Source organism: Schistocerca piceifrons, chromosome X, assembly GCF_021461385.2.
Source record: "Schistocerca piceifrons isolate TAMUIC-IGC-003096 chromosome X, iqSchPice1.1, whole genome shotgun sequence".
Lineage (NCBI taxonomy): Eukaryota > Metazoa > Arthropoda > Insecta > Orthoptera > Acrididae > Schistocerca > Schistocerca piceifrons.
This window is the reverse complement of record NC_060149.1, coordinates 190,906,469-190,931,273: the sequence shown is the minus strand read 5'-3', so window position 1 is coordinate 190,931,273 and position 24,805 is coordinate 190,906,469. Positions and strand designations below refer to the sequence as shown.

Sequence of the window (24,805 nt, the reverse complement as noted above, 5' to 3'; positions counted from 1 at the left end):
CGGGACCTTACCGCAGCCACTGGAACAGTTGTCTCCAGAACACACAGTCTAAAGACGACTCAACAGACATGGTTTATTCGCCCGGAGACCTGAAAGGTGCATTCCACTGATCCCTGGTCACAGGAGAGCCCGTAAAGCCTGGTGTCAAGAACACAGTACATGGTCATTGGAACAGTGGTCTCAGGCTATGTTCACGGACAAGTACAGGTATAGTCTGAACAGTGATTCTCCCCGGGTTTTCATCTGGCGTGAACCAGGAACCAGATACCAACCCCTTAATGTCCTTGAAAGGGACCTGTATGAAGGTCGTAGTTTGATTGTGTAGGGTGGGATTATGATTGGTGCACGTACACCCCTGCATGTCTTTGACAGAGGAACTGTAACAGGTCAGGTGTATCGGAACGTCATTTTGCACCAGTTTGTCCGCCTTTTCCTCCTGATGGATGATAACGTACGGCCCCACAGAGCTGCCATGCTGGTGGAGTACCTTGAAACAGAAGATATCAGGCGAATGTAGTGGCCTGCCTGTTCTCCAGACCTAAACCCCGTCTAGCACGTCTGGGATGCTCTCGGTCGACGTATCGCTGCACCGGGGTATATGCGCAGGAAACAGTGGCGTTTTGTAGCACATGTGTTTCGGGACGGTTTTCTCAACTTATCAACAATACGGTGGACTTTAAGATCTGTGTCGTGTGTGTTCCCTATGTGCCTGCGCTATTAGCGCCAGTTTTGTGTAGTGCCATGCTGTGTGGCACCACATTCTGCAGTTATCCTTAATTTATGAGCATTAGTGTAAATGAAATCATTTAGAAATTATAAAAAGGTAAACATCACGATAAATTTTGCTTATTTCTGAAGTAAGATACACTCTCACTGATGTACAAGACTCCTCTTTTACTGTATGCTACAGGAGTTGGATGATCATATGCGCGACACTCTCATGTCACTTACAAAACACACTTGGGATAAAACTAGCTGGCCTTCATAAAAACTTTTCTATGTTCTTCATTAAACCTGCCTGCTATCTCTAGGTGTCCCAGCCTTTCAGTATTGCATCTCACCTTAACACACAGGCCTTATAAAACTTCTGACTGTCCACAATATAATCTGAACACTCCGAGGCCGTACGTCAAAAAGTGCGGGGTCTTCAGTGAGTTCTGAATGTATGTGGAGGAATTTTTCCTCAAGAGCTGAGACCAGAGAAGGTTATGATGGTGGACGCTGGTCACGCTAGTACATTATCCACAAACCATTGCCTCACAGATGATGACAGATGATGACAGGGTGCACTGCCATGATGACAGGGTGCACTGCCATGCTGAGACAATGAATCATCGTCTCTGTATTGTTCCTCTACAGTATGCAGTACATAGCGCTGTAAAATATGTTCATTTCCTTCTCCATTTAACGTTTTCTTAAGCGCAATAAGGGAACGAAACCCTAACCACGACAACCACGTCCATACCGCAACACCACGTGTTCTGTACTTCACTGCTGGTTCTGTACACCATGGGAGGTAACATTCTGCAGGCATCCGACAAACCTAAACCCTTCCATCGAAGTGCCACAGGGTATAGAGTGATTCATCACCCAAAATCACTAATTTTAAGTCGTTCACTGTCCATTGTCATCGTTCTTTATACCACGTTGAGCGTCAGTTAGCACTGGCTGCAGAAATGTGTAGCTTATGAGGAACTGCTTTACCTTCGTACCCCATTCTTTTTAACGCTCTACGTACAGTGACTGCTCTAGACGGACTGCTGGTCGCACTCTGGAACTCACGAGTAGATCTTTTTCCAGATTTCATGCGATTTTTTCAATCTTCCTCTATACTGCTCGACTACCTCTGTCCGTCACTACATGAGGTCTGGCTGGTCTTCGTTTTGCTGCGGAGGTTCCTTCGCACTTTCACGTCACAGTAACATCACTAATAGTCGACTTGGACAGCTTTAGAAGAGCCGAAATGTCCCTGACGGATCCGTTACTCAGGTGACATCCAATCACTAGTCTACGTTCGTAGTCAATGGCCTGCCTTGACAGACTTATTGTGCTGTTACTGCTCCTATATTGACAACTCTATATTCCCCACAGCCATTGATTCTGGCGGATTCAAAAATGGTTCAAATGGCTCTGAGCACTATGGGACTTAACTTCTGAGGTCATCAGTCCCCTAGAACTTAGAACTACTTAAACCTAACTAACCTAAGGACATCACACACATCCATGCCCGAGGCAGGATTCGCACCTGCGACCGTAGCGGTCGCGCGGTTTCAGACTGTAGCGCCTAGAACCGCTCGGCCACGCCTGCCGGCCTCTGACGGATTCGTCTCTCGTGACTTCTACTGGTTGGTTACGCGTTAAATAGAGGTGTCCGGATACTTTTGATCAGATGGTGTACCTGGGATTTCTTTACAGCAAGACAAGTATCTACATCGATAGTGTGATGACGTCTGAATAGCCACGAACTGCCAGCACTGCGAATATTGCTGCGGCTTCCTGCGCTGCAGAGTGAAAATTCGTTCTGGAAACAATACCACAGGCCGTGGCTAAGCCATGTCTCCGCTTTATTCTTTTTGCCGGGAGCGTCAGTCCTGCGGTTACGCAGGAGAACTTCTGTGAAGCTAGGAGATGAGGTGCGCCAGGAAATTTCAGGCAAGGTAGTGTTTACAAAAGGCGGCATGTTCGACAGTCAGAATATTCATCTCGAAGAGGCATAAATTAAAACAGAATCTGCAAGCTTAGGTTATAGGTATCTGTTTACTGTTCCGAAAGTTATTGCACCAACCACATCGCCGGCCGCGGTGGGCGAGCGGTTTTCGGCGCTTCAGCCCGGAACCGCGCGACTGCTACGGCCGCAGGTTCGAATCCTGCCTCGGGCATGGTTGTGTGTAATGTCCTTAGGTTAGTTAGGTTTAAGTAGTTCTAAGTTCTAGGGGACTGATGACCTCCGATGTTAAGTCCCGTAGTGCTCAGAGCTATTTGAACCAAACCAACCACAGTGCAGAACTCCTTTGTATGCTGTCCTCTGGCGTAGGATTCGTTAATTACCGTTTGTAAGCAGCTGGAAATCTCACTGACTACTGTCAAGCGATTGAAAACTGCTGCGAATGTCAGAGTTCGGAGGACTACCGAATGACATGTACCAGAGAGACCGCCGGCCGGAGTGGTCGAGCGGTTCTAGGCACTACACTCTGGAAACGCGCGACCGCTACGGTCGCAGGTTCGAATCCTGCCTCGGGCATGGATGTGTGTAATGTCCTTAGGTTAGTTAGGTTTAAGTAGTTCTAAGTTCTAGGGGACTGATGACCTCCGATGTTACGTCCCATAGTGCTCAGAGCTATTTGAACCAAACCAACCACAGTGCAGAACTCCTTTGTATGCTGTCCTCTGGCGTAGGATTCGTTAATTACCGTTTGTAAGCAGCTGGAAATCTCACTGACTACTGTCAAGCGATTGAAAACTGCTACGAATGTCTGAGTTCGGAGGACTACCGAAAGACATGTACCAGAGAGACCGCCGGCCGGAGTGGCCGAGCGGTTCTAGGCGCTTCACTCTGGAAACGCGCGACCGCTACGGTCGCAGGTTCGAATCCTGCCTCGGGCATGGATGTGTGTGATGTCCTTAGGTTAGTTAGGTTTAAGTAGTTCTAAGTCTATGGGACTGATGACATCCGATGTTAAGTCCCATAGTGCTCAGAGCCATTTGAACCATTTTGAACCAGAGAGACCAAAGGCACCTCAAGTTCTATCACGTCCTATGGATACCATCTCCTTTGCAGGAAGTACAGGATCTGTTACTCCTCATTCACTTGACGGTGTGTGGCGAGTCAATGGTAGGTCTAAGTGTCCTGTGAAGGTACTCAGGGATCAGGGAGAACTCAGGATGTCACACTCATTTCCCTAACCAGCAAGTTCGAGGTGCTGTCTTTCACTCAAATAGTAACTGAGTCAGTGAGACTGAGTTCACACGTTGAGAAACCTACTGTCTCCTCTAATAATAGGGGAAACACAAAAGGGTAGGGGTCTATTCATCGTCAGCAGTTCAAACGTACAGTGAATAATGGTACCCGTTAGGGAAAGGAACACCATGTTCAAACAGCGATTGTGGCTTGAGGCCTCATTTAGCATGCTGTAGAGGCTGTTCCGGCAGCCATTGAGGGAAAAGGATGCAATCAACTGCAGATGGTGGAAAACATTGGAACTCACGATGTCTGTCGTCTGGACTCCGAGATGCCTATAACAGTTTCCACAACGAAACTTTGTCTCGAAACCTGGCAGAAAATCCAAAGAGATTCTGGTCGTATGTGAAGTATGTTAGCGGCAAGAAACAATCAATGCCTTCTCTGCACGATAGCAATGGAGATACTATCGAAGACAGTGCTGCCAAAGCAGAGTTACTAAACACAGCCTTCCGAAATGCCTTCACAAAAGCAGACGAAGTAAATATTCCAGAATTCGAATCGTGAACAACTGCCAACATGAGTAACGTAGAAGTAAATATCCTTGGAGTAGTGAAGCAACTTAAATCACTTAATAAAAGCAAGTCTTCTGGTCCAGACTGTATACCAATTAGGTTCCTTTCGGAGTATGCTGATGCATTAGCTGCATACTTAACAATCATATACAACCGTTCGCTCGACGAGAGATCCGTACCCAAAGACTGGAAAGTTGCACAGCTCACACCAATATTCAAGAAAGGTAGTAGGAGTAATCCATTAAATTACAGACCCATATCGTTAACGTCGATATGCAGCAGTATTTTAGAACATATATTGTGTTCGAACATTATGAATTACCTCGAATAAAACGTTCTATTGACACACAGTCAATATGGGTTTAGAAAACATCGTTCCTGTGAAACACAATTATCTCTTTATTGCCGTGCTGGATTAGCTGAGCGGTCTAATGCACTGCAGTCATGGACTGTGCGGCTGGTCCCGGCGGAGGTTCGAGTGTCCTACCTCGGGCAAGGGCGTGTGTGTTTGTCCTGAGGACAATTTAGGCTAAGTGGTGTGTAAGCTTACGGACTGATGACCTTAGAAGTTAAGTCCCATACGATTTCACACACATTTGAATATTTTGAACATCTTTTTATTCACATGAAGTGTTGAGTGCTATTGACAAGGGATTTCAGAACGATTCCGTGTTTCTGGATTTTCGGAAGGCTTTTGACACTGTACCACACAAGCGGCTCGTAGTGAAATTGCGTGCTTATGGAATATCGTCTCAGTTATGTGACTGGATTTGTGATTTCCTACCAGAGAGGTCACAGTTCGTAGTAATGGACGGAAAGTCATCGAGTAAAACAGAAATGATTTCTGGAGTTCCCCAAGGTAGTGTTATAGGCCCTTTGCTGTTCCTTGTCTATATTAACGATTTTGGAGAAAATCTGAGCATCTGTCTTCGGTTGTTTGTAGATGCTGTTGTTTATCGACTAATAAAGTCATCAGAAGACCAAAACAAACTGCAAACGATTTAGAAAAGATATCTGAATGGTGTGAAAAGTGGCAGTTGACTTTAAATAACGAAAAGTGTGAGGTCATCCACGTGAGTGCCAAAAGGAACTCGCTAAACTTCGGTTACACGATAAATCAGTCTAATCTAAAAGCTGTAAATTCAACTAAATACCTAGGTATTACAATTACGTAAAACTTAAATTGGAAGGAACACAAAGAAAATGTTGTGGGGAAGGCAAACCCAAGACTGCGTTTTATTGGCAGGACACTTAGAAAATGTAACAGGTCTACAAGGAGACTGCCTACACTACGCTTGTCCGTCCTCTTTTAGAATACTGTTGCGCGGTGTGGGATACTTAACAGATTGGACTGACGGAGTACATCGAAAAAGTTCAAAGAAAGGCAGCACGTTTTATATTATCGCGAAATATGGGAGAGAATGTCACAGAAATGATGCAGGATTTGGGCTGGACTTCATTAAAAGAAAGGTGTTTTTCGTTGCGACGCAATCTTCTTATGAAGGTCCAATCACCAACTTTCTCCTCCGAATGCGAAAATATTTTTTTGACACCGACCTACATAGGGAGGAACGATCACGAAGTAAAATAAAGGAAACCAGAGCTCGTACGGAAAGATATAGGCGTTCATTCTTTCCGCACGCTATACGAGATTGGAATAATAGAGAATTGTGAAGGTGGTTCGATGAATCCTCTGCCAGGCACTTAAATGTGATTTGCAGAGTATCCATATAGATGTAGATGTAGATGTAGAGATAATACTTGGATCATTCCAGCGACTAGCAGAGAACGCTAAGAATACCAACCTACTTTGAGATGAGAATTTACATGCACTGTTGTGTCGTGCGTATGAAGAGACATTATGTATGATAACCCAGCGCTGTAACGAGAGTAGATGGCTATGTCTATGGAAGGCTCCTCGAAAACATGTTCTCTCACATTGAGACTGATAACATGTACGCTTATATAGTTTCAAATTAAAGGGGAACACGATTACGCTTGCATACAATATTAAGAAATAACTTGCTGCGTATTTTGGACACTGACAGATTGTTTGTGGTGGTCCTATTCTACACTCACAACTGCGACATACTTTAAGGGAAAACAGAGTTTCCATGTGTGTTGGAAACTTACACATATATATTGGTGTCCAAAAGCAACATAGCGTTATTTTTGCGACCTGTGTCTAATTCGCAGTATAATCATACGAAGTGTCAACCAGATGTCTGTATGATCTTGTTCTGCACGGAAGATGGCAGTCAACGGACAACCATGACAACGATGAGGTCAAGGCGCCTATGAAAGGAGGTAGTGTTTGCTGGGTAGTCCCACGTCCCCAGTCGTTGCTTACACAGTCACTGACGGTACAGTATGGCACAAAACTCCCAGCGGTGGAGGACCATAGAAAGAAAGGAACCAGGACAGTCGCAAACCGATTTGGCCCGATGGCTTAGTGTGAATCGTTCTGTTGTTTCTCGGATGTGGCAACAGTTTACAGAGACAAACTGTACCCCGAAGACCAGGGCAGGGCTGACCACGAGTGACTTAAGAAGAGAGGACCATCATTTGGCTGTAAGGGCACGACAGTACCGCCTTAGTGCTGCACGGTAACTGCCATGTGAGCTCGCAGCATCCACTGGACAAGTTTTATCGAGGCCAACGGCGTGCAGACGGCTTTGGCACAGTGGCCGTTACTGTCGGAGACCTGCTGGATGTCTACCTCTGACGCGTCTTCACAGAAGAGAACGTCTAGAGTGGACTCATCAACATGCCACCTGGGCCGTCGCACAGTGGGCCAATGTTGTTTTCACAGATGAGTCCCGATTTAGTCTGGAGAGTGATTTTCGATGGATTCGCGTCTGGAGGGAACGTGGAACACGATTTCGGGACCCAAACATTGTGGACAGAGACCGATATCGAGGAGGATCTCAAATGGTGTGGGCAGGGTTTCTGTTTACCACTCGAACCACTATTCATTAAATTGTACAGGTGAAGCGGCCAGGTTTAACTGCTACCAGGTATCGTGGCGATATCGTGGGACTTAATTTGCTGTTGTTGCGAGGTGCTATTGGCTCAGACTTCGTACTGATGGACGATAATTCTCGACATTATAGAGAACAGGTGGTTGATGTTTTCTTGGAAACGGAAGATAATGGCGTGGCCTGCTCGCTCTCCCGATATGATTCCCATAAAGCATGTCTTGAATGTACTAGAGAGACGGCTTGCATCATGTCAGCATCCACTAGCCACATTCAAGACTGCAAGCACGTCTTCAGGAAGAATGGGCGTTATTGCCTCAACATGAGACTGATGACATCATTTACAGCATGCTCCATTGTTGTCAGGCCTCTGTTGTTGCCAGAGGGAGTCACACCTCATACTGAGCGCATTAACCCAGTTGTCGGAATGTGTGTGTAAATCCGTTAAGTTGGGAAAAACGAAGAACATTTTTGTCTACCGTTATGCATGTTGCAGTTGTTTACGTTCTGAATTTTTTGCATTGTTTCTCCTTTACTATCACCTGTTGATACTGTTTTGTGGCAAAATAAAACTAACATTGCAAAATTTTCGTTTGTTGCTTTAATTTTGGACACCAGTGTATACACTATGTGATAAAAAGTATCCGGACACCCCCCAAAACATACGTTTTTCATATTAGGTGAATTTTGCTGCCACCTACTGCCAGTACTCCATATCAGCCACATTAGACATCGTGAGGGAGCAGAATGGGGCGCTACGCGGAACTCAGGGACTTCGAACGTGGTGAGGTGATTGGGTGTCACTTGTGCCATATGTCTTTACACGAGATTTCCATACTCCTAAACATCACTAGGTCCACTGTTTCTGAGGTGACAGTGAAGTAGAAACGTGAAGGGACACACGTACAGCACAAAAGCGTACAGGCCGACCTCGTCTGTTGATTGACAGAGATTGCCGACAGTTGAAGAGGGTCGTAATGTGTAATAAGGAGACATTTATCCATACTATCACACAGGAATTCCAAGCTGCCTCAGAATTCACTGCAAGTAGTAAGACAGGTGGGAGGTGAGAAAACTTGGATTTCATGATCGAGCGGCTGCTCATAAGCAACACAACACGCCGGTAAATGCCAAACGACGCCTCGCTTGGCATAAAGAGCGGAAACATTGGCCGCTTGAACAGTGGAAAAACGTTGTGTGGAGTGACGAATCATGGTACACAATGTGGCGATCCAATGGCAGGATTTGGGTATGGCGAATGCCCGGTGAACGTCATTTGCCAGCGTGTGTAGTGCCAACAGTAAAATTCGGAGGCTGTGGTGTTATGGTGTGATCGTGTTTTTCATGGAGGGGGTTGCACCCCTTGTTGTTTTGCTTGGCGTTGTCACAGCACAGGCCTACACTGAGTTTTAAGCACCTTCTTGCTTCCCAATGTTGAAGGGCAATTCGGGGATGGCGATTGCATCTTTCAACACGATCGGGCACCTGTTCATAATGCATGGCCTGTGGCGGAGTGGTTACACGATAATAACATCTCTGTAATGGACTGGCCTGCACAGAGTCCTGACCTGAATCCTATAAAACGCCTTTCGGATGTTTTGGAATGCTGACTTCGTGCCAGGCCTCACCGACCGACATCGATACCTCTCCTCAGAGCAGCACGCCCCGAAGAATGGGCTGCCATTCTCCAAAAAACCTTCCAGCATCTGATTGAACTATGCCTGCGAGAGTGGAAGCTGTCATCAAGGCTAAGGGTGGGGCAACACCATATTGAATTCCATCGTTACCCATGGAGGGCGCCACGAGGTTGTAAGTCATTTTCAGCCAGGTGTTCTGATACTTTTGATCACATAGTGTATCTTCCATTGGTAGCACTACCAGTCTCAGTTCTTTATAAAAATGAAGATAAAAATTCGCTTGATGCCTTCCAGAGGAATAGTCTCCACTCCATACAAACTATGAAAGCTCAGACCAGATATAGCTTAAATTTTAAAAAATACTATTGACAGCAACTGAGAGATTTACACCAAATAAACGAATAGGAGACGTAACTGATCCTCCATGTTACACAAAACAGATCAGAACACGGTATAAACAACGAAAGAAGCATGTCAAATTTAAAAATCTCCCAGGTTGGCGACGTTTTACTGAAGCACGAAATTTAGGCCGGACTTCATTGCGAGATGCCTTTAGCAGTTTCCACAATGAAACTCTGGCCCGAAATCTGGCACAAAATCCAAAGAGATCAGGTCATACGTAAATAATACCAATGACAAGGCACAATCACTACCTTCGCTGCCCCATAACAATGGTAATGTTATCGATGACAGTGCCACTAAAGCGGTTTTAGTAAACATGGTTTTCCTAAAATTCCTTTACCAAGGAAGACGAAGAAAATATTCCAGGATTCGAATGAAAAACAGCTGTAAACATGAGAAATTGAGAAGTCGGTATTGTCGGTGTAGGAAAGCAACTTAAATCACTTAATAGAGGCAAATCTTCCGATCGAGATTTATACCAATTAGGTTCCTTTCATAGTAACTGACGGAAATAAACGATTTAGGAGACAATATGAGCAGCCCTCTTACATTGTTTGCAGATGGTGCTATTATTTACCGTCTAGTAAAGTCATCATAACAGCAAAACCAACTGCAAAATGATTTAGACAAGGTATCTGTAGGTTGTGAAAAGTGGCAATTTTAAGAGTGGCAATTGACTCTAAATAACGAACAGTATGCGGTCATTCACATGAGTACTAAAAGCAATCCGTTAAATTTCGGTTACACGATAAATCGCACAAATCTGAAGGCTGTCAATAAAACTAAATTGCTTGGGATAACAATTACGAACAACTTAAAATGGAAAGATCACATAGATAATATTGTGGGGAAAGCGGACCAAAGACTGCGCTTTATTGCTGAACACTTTGAAGACGCAACGGTTCTACTAAAGAGACTGACTACACTGCGCTTGTCCGTATTTTTATGGAATACTGCTGCACGGCATGGGATCCTAATCAGATAGGATTGACGGAGGACATAGGAAAAGTTCAAAGAAGGGCAGCTCGTTTTGTACAATCGCAAAATAGGGGAGAGATTGTCACGGATATGATACGTGAGCTGGGGTGGCAATCATTAGAACGAAGGCGTTTCCGTTGCGGCGAGATATTTTTACGAAATTTCAATTACCAATTTTCTCCTCCGAATGCGTAAATGTTTTCTTGACGTCCGCCTGCATAGGGAGAACTGTTCATCATGGTAAAGTGTTCCTTTTTCCCGCGCACTTTTCGGGAGTGGAACGGCAGAGAAATAGTCTGAAGGTGGTTCGACGAACACTTTGCGAGGCGCTTAAGTGTGAATTGCAGAATAGTCATGTTGATGTAGATGTAGAATTTCTACTGGTACTGTTTCCAGAACGGCGACATTCTAAGTGTTTCGTTAGGGATTGAGTGTGATAATGCTGATTTTAGCTTAAGAGCTCAGAGCAGCAGAGGAAGAGCAGACGGAAACAGAAATGTCGGTTATGACGGTAGAATTGTCTTAGAAATAGCTAACAGGCATCAAATACCGTAAGGAAAGAATCGTTTGCCGATGTACGGTCAACTGCACCTGACTCTCGAAATAAAAAGAAAGTATAGTTTTTGATTCTTTGCGTATACATGAATGTGTGCATTTAGGTTAAAAATAACTTAAAATATTTGAGTCTAAGTACACTTATTACACACAAAGTTTTCTGTTTCAATTTCATTACAGTATTTAGGTGCAATAACCAGAACAGTAGTTTATAGTCATTGTTCTGGGATCGCAGCATTTCCAGAATACTGGCAGTTTTGCAGTAACGTTATTTCCAGCAGTCTTGTAAAAAGAAATAAATTCGCGTCATGTGACTGCTCGTAGCAGACGCGCAAAGCAGCTCACTTTTAAACCATCAAGAACCTTCTCTCGCCTTCTAGACTATAGTATTTCCCAACACTGTACACGCTATCTTTCGGAGGTGCAAACCCCACAGTTTCGTGGGAAAGTCTCTACAGAGTTTAGAAGGACAGTGGAGCACACTGAAACCTTGAGTAGGCTCATGAGGTGTACTCAGATGGCGTCATCGGAAGGCAGGAATTTGGGTTCCAATCACATTCCGGCACAGCGTTTTAAATTAGCACACACAGTCATCACACCAAAGACTCTGTAATGGATAAACGAATTCTCGTCTCTGAATGTGCTCCAGTAGAATTTATGTCAATCCTGTATACAGTTCATTCAATGGTAGCCTCTTCCGAGCACCTTGAAGTGATTCGTAGGGTAATGATGTAGGTGGAGACGATAAGCAAAATGAACTATACATCGTATCAGGGCGCGTAAGCCACTATCAATCCGATCGTAGAATCTAGGTCTATATCCATTATCTGCAAACCACTATGAAGTCCATCGAAGAGGGTATTTGCCGTTATACCACGTATTAGGGATTCCTTTCGTGTGTGGAGCGTACGAAGAATGACTACTTAAACGTCTCTGTGCACGCTGTAATTAGCCTAATATGGTGTTCCCTCACTTGTGTGAGCGATCACAGAGGGCTGCAGTATACTAACTTAATAGTGGTACCTGAAATTTTGGAAGTAGGCAATCGCTGGATAATTGATGTCACCTTGAAGCGTCTGCCAGTGCAGCCTCTTTAACATTTACATCATGCTCTTCGCTCTTCCTTGAGTCAAACAAACCTGTGGCCATCTTTGTGTACGTTCAATATCCTCTATTATATCTGTGTGATGCAGACCCAACAGACGTGAGCAATATTAACTTATTCGTCGAAAGTGATGCAGCGAGCCCACTCCTTCCACTGCAGATGACACCTCAGAACACAGGATCTCCGCGGCCAGACCAGCAGAGGGCGTCAGCAGCACTCCGACTAGGCCACCATGCGGCGTACACGGCGACCGTAGAATTTGTGGGCAAACCGCACCTCTTCATGCAACCACCGGCCACGTGCAAAATATAAGTTAACTCGTATACGTCCCTGAGGCGGCAATTTAGGCTAGCGTACGAGCTCTGAACAGCAGATTCGTCGCAGCCAGCAACCGAAAGACCACTACGCTGCACCAAGGACTGGGCCATCGGCTTCTGAACAGCGCGCCGCCTCCTCAGCTGGGATTCTAAGTGATCAGCGACATGCTCTTTGAGACTCGATAAAATTGTACTGTTTCTCTTGTAGTCGGCAAGATAGTGTCAGACTAGAAGTTTCCATCCTTGTCGGACTTAGATATTTCATTACTGTTGTCTCCCAATATTTCAGCGAAGTTCACCGCAAGAATTGTGAAGTGTTTATTCTTCTTGACTGAAGCTTGGATTTGAACTTCGGTTTTTAAACTGAAGTGACAAACTCATTTTTCTGTTTTAATCAAAATTATTAGGACTTCAAGACTCATTAAATAGCGTGTGACTTCATTCACTGTTTTGAACGCAGAGCTCTTAAGACTGTGAAGCGTGTGTAGCTCTTTCACGTATCACGGAACTTACTTATTTACTTTGTGATTCTGGAGCCGGCCGCGGTGGTCTAGCGGTTCTAGGCGCTCAGTCCGGAGCCGCGCGACTGCTACGGTCGCAGGTTCGAATCCTGCCTCGGGCATGGATGTATGTGATGTCCTTAGGTTAGTTAGGTTTAAGTAGTTCTAAGTTCTAGGGGACTTATGACCTCAGCAGTTGAGTCCCATAGTGCTCAGAGCCATTTGAACCATTTTTTGTGATTCTGGTAGTCTAAGTGGCTCCGTTATTTATGAGCCATCATTTATTTTGTTTCACTTATTGTAGGACTAGCATACATTTTGTTTCACGTACTGATGAATCATCCTTTCTTTTGTTTCATTCTGGATAATATCTTTGTGGAAATTGTGTTTAATAAACTTGTTTGTTCCCAATACCTGGACTGTTTACGTATGCGCGCCAGCGGCGAACACATCAGTCATCACGAGTGCTTTTTAATCTCTCTCCATTGTAGACTGATTGCATTTTCTCAATATCATATCAATGAACCGAAGTATGGTAACTGCTATGCGTGCGACTGAGCCCATATGATCATTCCATTTCGTATCGCCACAAATTGTTGCTCCGAGTTATTTGTATGAGTAGACTGTTTCCAGTTGTGACTCCCTGATATTGAAGTCATAGCATAGCCAGACGATTTTTGCCACGATTAATTCGTTTTCCCTTAATCGTCCTTGTTGGGGAACAGCTGAGTACCTAATGAAGCTCACGTCGTTGGATCATCAAACGATACCTATCTTCAGTATAGAGAGTGAATGGGACGGGACAGTCGGCACAGCGAGAAGCATCTTCTGCTGTATTCTTTACCGCAATTTGCGGCGCGTTGCTGTAGCTGCGGATATCCACAATTAAAAGACTATATAATATTTCCCGGGACTGAAAATTTAATTGAGTTAGTGAAGCGTAAAAGAATGTTCTTACTTATCTCTCCGGGTTCGACAACAACTTGCAGCGGGTCGCAGCAGTAAAAACACTCGGGAGGCGGCTGCAGCGTCCACTTCTTGCTGCCCCTCAGCTGCGCCTGCCATGACGGATGTCCCACGTTGTCCACCTGCAAACGACCAAACATTCATCTGTGAGAACCTGTTCAGTAACAAGACCACAATTTAACCGTGGAAAGTAAAGCTGATATAACTGAAATGCATACAAAGACATGCTACGAGGGTGAGTCAAATGAAAATCTTAAATATTATTTATTGTGCAGAAGTGGTGCAAAGCTGTATCACCTTTCAACATGATCTCCCCCACGCTCAATGCAAGTCCTCCAGCACTTACAAAGTGCATAAATTCCTTTAGAAAAAAATTCTTTTGGTAGTCCGAGCAACCACTCATGCCCTGCGTGGCGTACTTCTTCATCAGAACGGAACTTCTTTCCTCCCATTACGTCTTTGAGTGGTCCAAACGTATGGAAATCACTTGGTGATGAGGAATGGTGCCATTCCTTTCTCGCTCTCTTCGTTTCCGGTTGGTGGAAGTGAACCCAGGTTTCGTCCCCAGTAACGATTCTTGCAAGGAAGCCATCACCTTCTCGTTCAAAGCGCCGAAGAAGTTCTTCACAAGCATCAACACGTCGCTCTCTCATTTCAGGAATCAGCTGCCGTGGCACCCATCTTGCAGACCCTTTGTGAAACTGGAGCACATCATGCACAATGTGTTGTGCTGACCCATGACTAATCTGTAAACATGCTGCAATGTCATTCAGTGTCACTCGGCGGTTTTCCTTCACTATGGCTTCAACTGCTGCAATGTTCTGTGGAGTCAAAACTCGTTGTGCCTGACCTTGACGAACAGCATCTGCCACTGAAGTCACACCATTTGCGAACTTCCTACTCCATTCGCAGACTTGCTGCTGTGACAAACATGCATCACCGTACTGAACCTTCATTTGTCGATGACTTTCAATAGGTTTCACACCTTCACTACGCAAAAACCGAATAACAGAATGCTGTTCTTTCCTGGCCCAAGTCGCAAGTGGGGCGGCCATCTTCATACTGATACTGTGACGGTATGTGTGCATCTGCACTATGCTGCCACCTCCAGGCCATTCTGCACACCGTTTGTAGCATGCTTACCAACTTACAGGATAGCGGCGCGAAATTTCGATTTGTTATTACAAATTTATGGTTTTCATTTGACTTACCCTCATATTAAATCAATCAGGCCAGCTAGAAGTTAGCGTATGTTTTCTTTCCCTTTGCTCCAGCCGGCCGGGGTGGCCGAGGGGTTCTAGGCGCTATAGTCTGGAACGGCGCGATCGCTACGGTCGCAGGTTCGAATCCTGCCTCGGGCATGGTTGTGTGTGATGTCTTTAGGTTAGTTAGGTTTAAGTAGTTTTAAGTTCTAGGAGACTGATGACCTTAGAAGTTAAGTCCCATAGTGCTCAAAGCCGTTTTTTGAACCTTTGCTCCAAATCTTGTGTTTATGATTATAAATACTTAAGCAGTATGAAGACCAATACCGGGTTTCGTACACTTCCAACACGCTCAATTTTGTGTGAGTTAGCAATAAGAATCGATATTGGGCTACGTACGGCTCTAATCGAAAATGTATCCCACGGATGTCGTAGGGTCGAGTCGCATACGTCTGCTTTACTCCCAATAGCTAAGATAGACAAATATTCTGTTGTAAATTATCATCTTACGCTGTAATGTATTAATCACAGGTAAGTTAAGAGAATTAATTAATAATGATAAATTGCTGTGAAGAGCAATGATCATAAATGATAAAATTGGGAAATATTTGCAAATTAATGCAGGTGGTACCACGAATTTATAGTTTCACAAGTCTGATATTTTATTCACAAATAAATCAATGTTACTCAGCAATGGTATTCTACAAAGCATACTTGAACAAGGTTTTAGAATTATAAACATTAAACAGCAGTTGATATTGCGTAAAACGTAGCATGAATGGTAGTTGAGTTCCCAATAATTTAACAGTTCATTGCTAGTTCGAAAGATAAAAGTCCTATTTGTAGCTGAATTTTACTGAGTTTAAGACTGCATCTCTGATGCCGCTGAGGCGAAGTCTTACAAAATTTTCCTATCACATGACTAAATTACAAAGTCGTATTCTCTCCCACAGCACGTCATCAAAGTCAAACTTTGTTACCGTCTCCCCCGACAGCCCATATATAAGTGTCCTCAGTTCATCCTTGTGCCCTAGAGCCCTTCGACTTTCCAGCACTGTCCAGCGACTTACCTCTACCGCCAATGAGGACTTCGGGTATCCCCACCAAAAGCATGACTTTCTTTCAAAGACATAAAAACACAAAATGGACCATCATTTGAATACTAAATAACCTACAAGCTAGAAATATATTTTAAATAAAAGCTCACTTGCTAACGTTTCCAGCAATACTAAACGTAATATTCTTCAAATCAACGTTTCGACTTAAATAGATACATATGAGCCCAGCGCACACGCGCTTATAATAAAACAACAACAATTAATCACAATAAATGAAATGAGCAACATAAAAAAGCCATACTGATTCATTTTCTTGTGTGAATGTGGTGGGTTCTTCTCGTTCGGTACATGTAAAAATGCTCTGAGCACTATGGGACTTAATTTCTGAGGTCATCAGTCCCCTAGAACTTAGAACTACTTAAACCTAACTGACCTAAGAACGTCACACATATCCATGCCCGAGGCAGGATTCGAAACTGCGACCGTAGCGGTAGCGCGGTTCCAGACTGTAGCTCCTAGAACCGCTCGGCCACATCGGCCGGCTCGGCACATGTACATAATAAAATATTTAAAAGTAGTCAACATGCAGGAACTGAAGTATGTATTGCAATTTTGTTTATTGCGATAACAGCCATGGCGCTATGCCATTATCCAACACCTCACTGATCGTGGTTGACCACATCGTTCAATATCTAATACTTGACACGTTTCTAGGAATTTTATTAGTTTTGCTGTAATTTATAACTTGTACGTTTTTATTTAAAAAAATGACTATGATAGCAAATACAGGCCGAAAAAATGAATTAAAATTTGTTTCTCGGCCTTGATACAAATTTTAATTCATTGCTCCGGCCTGTATTCATTTTCATAGATAAAGATGAGACTTAATATGTCTCTGGAACATATAATTTCATGTGACTGATAAAACTGTGGTTGACATTTTATTACATGTATCGCATTGCGGCGATTATTTCGATATACGAGGATTTGCTATATCATTTTTTCTAGAATAATTACAGATCGTAAAAGTATTAAAGAATGTCCGTCTTTTACAAGTTTCCCTGATCTCCCGGCCACCACTCTGAGTCCAAAGCTCCTCCCTCTGGACCAACAACACTTAAATGTAATTTTGAACTATTTTCATCAGCCTGCAAGTTACCCAGCATACACATCAAGTTCTAAAATTTTCTTAATTAAAGCAATATGTCTAATTACTATCTGAAATTTTTCTATAAATTAAAGTTATATTTGCGGCCTCTATGACATTCAAGTTTATTTTCTGTGACAGTCATGAAATACTCCAACGTCCCTGACTTCCTATCATTTGCATTGCAAATAATGTAGCCATTTAAATTAAATAACCATTGTGTAGCTTCCAGCCTTTTGAACTGACGTCACTACAACACCATGTAAGTAAATTTCGGCTTATTTTCTCGATCAGCTTCTTACCTAGTTTCTCGCGGCTAGGCGGAATTTTCTACGACAGAATATATAATGCCATCAGCAAGAGTGGTAACTTAAGACTTTACATCAACAGTCAGCGGAACTAAACCCTGTCCTTTGGAGGCTTGAATAAAATGGTAACATCAAACATAGGCACTGTAGACCTTTCAGCTGTTCGTACGCCATTCACTGCGAATAGGAGGTAATATCTCAGTCTTTGCTTCATCCTTTGGTCCATTGGGCAAAAACCGTAACCATGACGTAAGAAGCATTCGTACCGCCTCGACGGACAGGTGAGGCAGGATTGGCGAGAAAAATATCGAGAAGTTCAAAGCCACACATGACCACCGAGAGACTCAGCAACAACGACGAAATTGGGGAAATTTGGAGGGTCATGTATTTGGTGAGCGATCTTACACAAGCGTATGATATACCAACTCGAACAGCATAGACGTGGATTAAATTGTTACGGAAAAAGGAATAACTGAGGATGAAGATAACAGCGGTTTTGGGGTGCTTCATTGAGGGACAAAGATGCTTTGGTAGTTGAAGCCACCCGAGAGGACCTGTGCTTAACTTCTATGCTACTCAGAGATTACGGACTCGTAACACTAATTAAGAAAATGTGCAGCACTAAAATCGTTTATACCATCAATATTATGAAACGGGCTAAGCCCATCACTGGCGTGTCAGTGTAACTAACTGTAACTGAGGCCCTCTTGACAGCCAAATCCGTTTCATTCGACATCTGTCTCTAGCCCCATGCTTTGTTTTACACCTATTACGCAGTAGTCTCTGTTCCTTTACAAGTTTCTTTACAGGAACATTTTACATGGAGAGTCTCTCCCACCATGAGCTCTTCTATTAGGCACATATCTCTCTAGTGAATGGTCAACAGTTCCTTTAAACCTGAGCCATAGTTCCTCTGCAAGACCCTGTTCTGAGCCAAAATTTTCACGTTCCTCATTCAGATATGAAATTACTGCATCTTTATCTAGTTTACTGAACGTATGATTTTTTTCTATTTGTTTTGGTTGCTCCTTGCACTTTGGTAATCATAGTTACTGCAACTGTCGCATGGTCACTGATATCGCTTTTAATGTGGACATCCTCAAACAGGTCAAGCCTATTTATTGCCATTAGATACAAATAATTTTCGTCATGGGTGGGGTCCCGAAATATGTGTACCACGTTGTTTTCAGAGAAGGCATTTAGAAACGTTTCGTAACGTCTCTTGTAGCTACCACCACTAACAAAAATGTACGCTCATGTTCAGAAAAACAGAACATCTTGAACGACAAGGGATAGGACGTTCATATTCACAGGACATGTACATTAGTACGTTCTGCAGAAATGATTAACATTTCAGTCTCCTCGGTTCAGCATGTGTCCTGTTACCTAGTAGGCACAAGGTCCGCCATGGGCCCTGATAACTTGTTCCATGCGTGATGGCATGGTGGCTGTAATTGGGTTACAGCACTGCACCCGTCGTTTCACCATTCCCACACATACTCGATTGGCAACAAATATGGTGATATGGTGGGTCATGGTAAAAGGCTGACATCCTGTGACACCAAGAAGGCACGTGTTCGTGCAGCAACATGTGATCGTGCATTGTCTTGCTGAAAAATGGCGTCCGAGATGTTGTGCAGAAAGGGCCCTGAACACAGACCGGCTGTGATTTGCGGTTTGTAACGCCGGAAATGCATATCCTCCTATTTCCATCTATTGCACTGCAAATTTATTTCCTTATTTTGTCACCTGAAGATATGACATTTCTGTCTCTTTATATATCGTAATTGTTTTACTGTTTGTATATATATATTTATGCATTTATGTTGGTTTGTTTTGTGAATATTATTTGTATTTATACGATGGGTCTGGCCTAGGGAAAACTATGCTATCGAACGAATACATCGATAGGTCGTGTGGAGAACTAAAGTGTTTAGGATCTTTGGTAGTGTTAACTCTGTCGCGTGGAGCGCGGGCAGAGGGAGAGTCTGGCTGGAGTAGTGCAGCGGAGCAGGTGTGTTGTGTGAAGCTCCCGCGAGTTGCCGCGCTTTCGGGGTTTGGCAGCATGTAATTGCGCTCGACTTGCGATGATAGTTTCTGACATGGTGTCGCGGACGGGAAGCATTAGCTGGCGCACATCAAGAGCCCGTTTCGTCTGGTGACCGTGTCGAGAAGAAGGCGCGCCAACATCCAGCTTCTGCAACAGCGACGGCCGACAATGAGTGACTGTCGCCACCTCCTCGATCGACGGCTTCAAACCTCCAGTCAACCAACAAGGAAGACTGGAAGCACGTAAAGTTTTAGAACTGTATGGCAGACCTCAGCTTTTAAAACTTTTAAAATTGTTGCATCACAAAATTACAGCAACTTAGCATGAACGTTTGTTGCTCATTGTCCCAATTGCATTACCAAGCAGGGTCCCTTCCTTTTCCGGAATGAACCCGAGTGTTGTTGAAATTCAAACGCCAGCATCAGTCGATTTCACTGCTTTAATTTCAAAGTTCAGTTAAGGTATTCATAGCTGGCTACAATATTTAGATTACACAAGCACAAACTAAGAGTGCGAGTTTTTTTACCGTATTTTAGCTTACCTGTGACAGCAGTTCAGCTCGGCACATACTAAATTTTACTATTGTTAATTGTTCAGAATCATTTAATTCAAGTTCAAAGTTAAATCTCTTATTTCTAAATTGCGTAGATTCAAGTAGCTTTTGAAATGAGTGTTGAGGTAGTCCAAGACTAACCGTATTTTACTGAATTTCGATGTGCTTCAGAAAGAAAGCTCACTATTAACTTCAGTCACTAAATTAACTTTCGATTTTCCGGTTTTATTAATTCTTTTGCTAAATTAAGTCAGTGTGTAGCGAAATTTATTACTTCTGACAAACTTTCAGTTTTCACACTACATGTGTCAACCTTCAGTTGCCACGCTTCTAGTGCTAATTATGTGTAATAACCTTTCTTTTTCAGTTACTATAGTAATTGTCCTTAGGACTGGCGACCGTAATTTCCCCCAAATCTCAAATATCTAATTACCGCTAGTTAATTGTTAACGTAACGGCCGCACATTTACTTTCTTTATTAACTTTACCCCTTTTCAAAATCAATTTCCACCAGTTTCATTTGCATTTTTCCTTTCATTTAGATGTAACCCTTTCCTCCCCCTTTACTGACAAATTGACTTCGGTGACGATTGCTTTTCCCAAATTTCCGTTAGGCACACACGGTTTAATTTTTCACTGTCATTGAGGTCAATAAGTGAGGGGAAGGTTACAGGTTGTACCCAATAACACGCCACAGCAAAAGGTCTTGAGCTGGCATTGTATGTCTCGAGCGAATGGAGTCACTGTGATGCCGCTCCCTCTGTCTGTGGCGAACCAAAACGCGGCCGTCGTTTTCAAACAAAGAGAACCCGAATTCGCCCGGAAAAACTATCTGATGCCATTCCTGTCCCTGGTGACGTCGTCCCGTACACCATTACCACCTAGCATGTTTCGGCACATTCGTCAAGGGCAGGCGGAAAGGTGGACGACGTGGAGTAACCCATGCCGTAACAAACGGCGACGGCCTGTCAACCCTGATAGTGTACGATGTGTTCCACTGTTGTGCCAGAGCTGAGGATCACGCAGATCTGTCCTACAATGCCATTCGGATGAGGTGTCGATCTTCTCGGCGGATGGGCTGGGTGGTGCAGCCTGACTCATTTCATCGTGTTCTACGGCCTTCTGTGAACCATTCTGCACACACGCGTTGCACTGCCAAAATACTTCGTCCCATACGAGCAGCAATTTCCCGGATGGATGTATCGCTTCTCTCATGCCAATAATACGCCCTCTTTCAAACTCACTGATTGCACGATACGGTTGGTGCATACGTCTGCGAGGCATCCTGCATGTCAGCTCGAGTCGCAATGATCCATTACCTTCGGTTTATAGCGACAACGAGAACCGCATGCACATTTTACAATAGGTAGTATTGTGCCACAATATCGATGTTCGCCTTGAACCCGCGCGCCTCGTTGTTCAAGTGCTAATCATTTCTGCAGAACATACTGTTGAGTGGTACTTAAGTAAATAAATTAGTGAAATCAAAGTGAAGTAGAAATTAGAATATAAATGAAAAACTTGGTTTAGTTTAGAGAGTTACATACTGGCAAACAGCGGGCAGAACAGCAGAACAGAAGAGACAATGACCGTGAAGTCAGCAAGTTCCACATAAGCGGGCGCTGTCGATTCAGCCGTCAGGGCATCGCCCGACCGGGTCACGTGTTTCTCAGTTGTCACATGTGAGCAAAGGCCCTCGCCTACATTCCAAGAGCCAATGACCGACGTTAAGAAGATTCTTCGAGAAGCTTCTCAACGTGACAGAAGAGGCAATGACCGTGAAGTCGTTCACCTCCAGTAAACTGAAGTGAATAAATACGCGAGACGCAGTGGGCCCGACAGACGAGAGACGAAGGAAGACGAAGGAAGAAGTGAGTAGCAGTAGCTTTCAGTCAGTTTCGGTGCTGAAGACCGTCATGCAAGAAGAGACTAAATCATGCACAGGCGCATCAAGTCCGCCGCTGTAATGGAATAGCAAGCAGCAGCCTCGGCGCCAGAAGACAAAAGTTAAAAGGTATTTGAAGTCTGATTTTTTACGTACCCGGGTGACACGTGAGGACGGGAAGGAGACGGCCTCACATCAGCAGTCACCTGTGAGCTGGGATGAAGATCTGACAGCTGAAGACTGGCAAGCAGGAGTCCGTTGTTCGAGTCCGGGACACTGGCCTTCCCCCGCCGCGCCGCTCCGCTGGCCGACGCACAACACACGCGGCCGCTTAGAGAAGAGAAACACTGGGACGCCACATCCAAGGTATCACCATCCGATGCACGACTTCGCTCGCAATAATTAAACGGGCCACCTCGCGCTGCGCGTCTCCAGTCAGCTGGGCGAGACGGCGACACGAGATACACACCGCTACGCGTAATCAGACGCCGCCGCCGCCGCCGCTGCCGCAGCAGAAGGCTACGCAAACGACACAGCTGCCGTTCTCCGAACCAGAACATCCAGTAAGATACAGTTATACGAAACTTTCAATAAAAGTTATCTTATGTAAAAATGCTGTTTCATTCTACCTCATACCCGAGCCAAGGAAGAACCCACCCTGCCCACATGTTGTTAAGAGAGAAAAATTAATTTATGTAGTATTTTCACCCTGACATAATGCTTTAGAATGCTCATCCTGACAATTGACTTGCATCAAAAGAGAAAACCCAGTTACATTTAGTATCAGAACTGTTACAATACTAATGTACATGTCCTGTGAATATGGACGTCCTGTCTCTAGCCGTTCAAGGTGTTCTGTTTTTTCTGAACACGAGTGTAACTATCCCCATTGATTTTTGGGTGATTAAAGTCTCCTCTGATGATTACAGTGTGATTGGGGAAGTTATGTACCAGCGAACTGAGGGTTTCTCTGAAGTTACATCAGGAATAAAATCTGATGATCGATAAAAGAATTCAATTACAAGATTATGCCCACCCCTGATACTACGCGTTGCCCAAACGGTTCCACACGCAGTTTTAATTTCTATTTCAGTGGATGTGGGTTACTGTCTACTGCGACAAATACACCACCTCCATTGCATGTCAGCCAGTACCTTCGCTACAACCTTAAATTTTCTCCAAAAACCTTATTGTTGTCAATTTATGGTTTTAACCAGCTTTCTGTACCTGGTGTTACGCGAGCTTTACTCATTTTTAGAAGCGCTTCAAACTTTGTTGCGGCTGGCGACTGATATTTGGACGCTTGTTCTATATATATATGCACACCATGTGTGCATCTCATATATAGCTACCCGGATAGCAGCCCCTGATGTGTTGTAGACAACTGACCCATTTAGAATGATGCTTCAATTATTAACCGTATGGGGCAAGTCCAATAAGTCGCAGTCTAGTTTGTCACATAACCTCCGCAACCTCTGGTTCAAGCCTTCCACCAGACTCAGAACCAGGGGACTACGATCAGTTCTGGCGACGATGCTGCAGATTGTGAACATCGTTGAAGGTCCGTGACCAAGGCTGGTATTCTCAGTCTTCTCTGCCAGTCGCTGGTATAATCTCGGAGTCCAGATGATAGACACCGTTCGTACCAGTGTGTGCCACAATCTTCAGTTGACTGAACAGAATGGTTCAAATGGCTCTGAGCACAATGGGACTTAACACTGAGGTCATCAGTCCCCAAGAACTTAGAACAACTTAAACCTAACTAACCTAAGGACATCACACACAGCCATACCCGAGGCAGAATTCGAACCTGCAACCGTAGCGGCAGCGTTTTTCCAGACTGTAGCCCCTAGAACCGCTCGGTCACTTCGGCCGGCGAACTGTCTTTTGCCCACCAAATAAAACACGAGAATTATTGAGAAGTGCCAAAGACGATCTCGGTTTGCGGAAGGCCGGCATATACCAGATTCCGTGTCAATGTGGGAAGACTTATACTGGACAGACAGTGCGCACCATCAAAGATCGTTGCCGAGAACATCAGAGGCACACCCGACTTGGGTACCCCAACAAGTCGGCGGTCGCAGAGCACTGTTTGTCCGACGAAATGGACTACCAACATACCAGGGTCTTGGCACAGACATCTATATACTGGGACAGCGTCGTTAGAGAGGCTACTGAAAATCGTACCAGGGACGGACTCATCACCCTGAGCAGGGCATGGGAACCATCATTGAGTCTAATTAAAAAGACGCACAGCAAAGGAAACGAAGGGGCGACTAGGGCGGACGAGGCAATTACACCACCACAGACGCCGACGCCAGCGTCTCAGCGACCGCTGACGCGCGGGCACGGACCGCAGACAGAACGCCTCGCGAGGGGAGGGGATTTAAGACAGCCGCCCGCCCCCAGGAGCTCAGTTCGTCAGCGCACCTGACGATGGCGACATGTTAGATCGTCGATATATTGTTCCCGTTGGCCACTATGGACCGGCAGTACACCCGTGGACTGTTCGAGAAAGAAATACGCCGGGAGAAACTGAAGAATCACAAGAAACATACTACTTCCCGTGAGATGGATCTCGGGTGACTACGACGCTATAGTGAGGAGTCATGTAGAATAGTAACAACAATGTTTCTTCCTGAGTGCCACCCACAAAATGGCACAGGAAAAGGAGTAGATGGGAGAGGGTGG

General features: G+C 44.5%; 1 protein-coding gene across 1 annotated transcript in view; it reads right to left on the bottom strand.

Moving 5' to 3' along the window:
• The window catches only part of LOC124722244 (F-box protein At5g06550), a 610,244-nt gene that overhangs the window by 170,603 nt on the left and 414,836 nt on the right, over positions 1-24,805 (bottom strand). Inside the window, exon 5 of the mRNA XM_047247434.1 lies at positions 13,904-14,033. Coding sequence (XP_047103390.1) covers positions 13,904-14,033 — 130 coding nt within the window. The remainder of the gene's footprint in view (positions 1-13,903; positions 14,034-24,805) is intronic.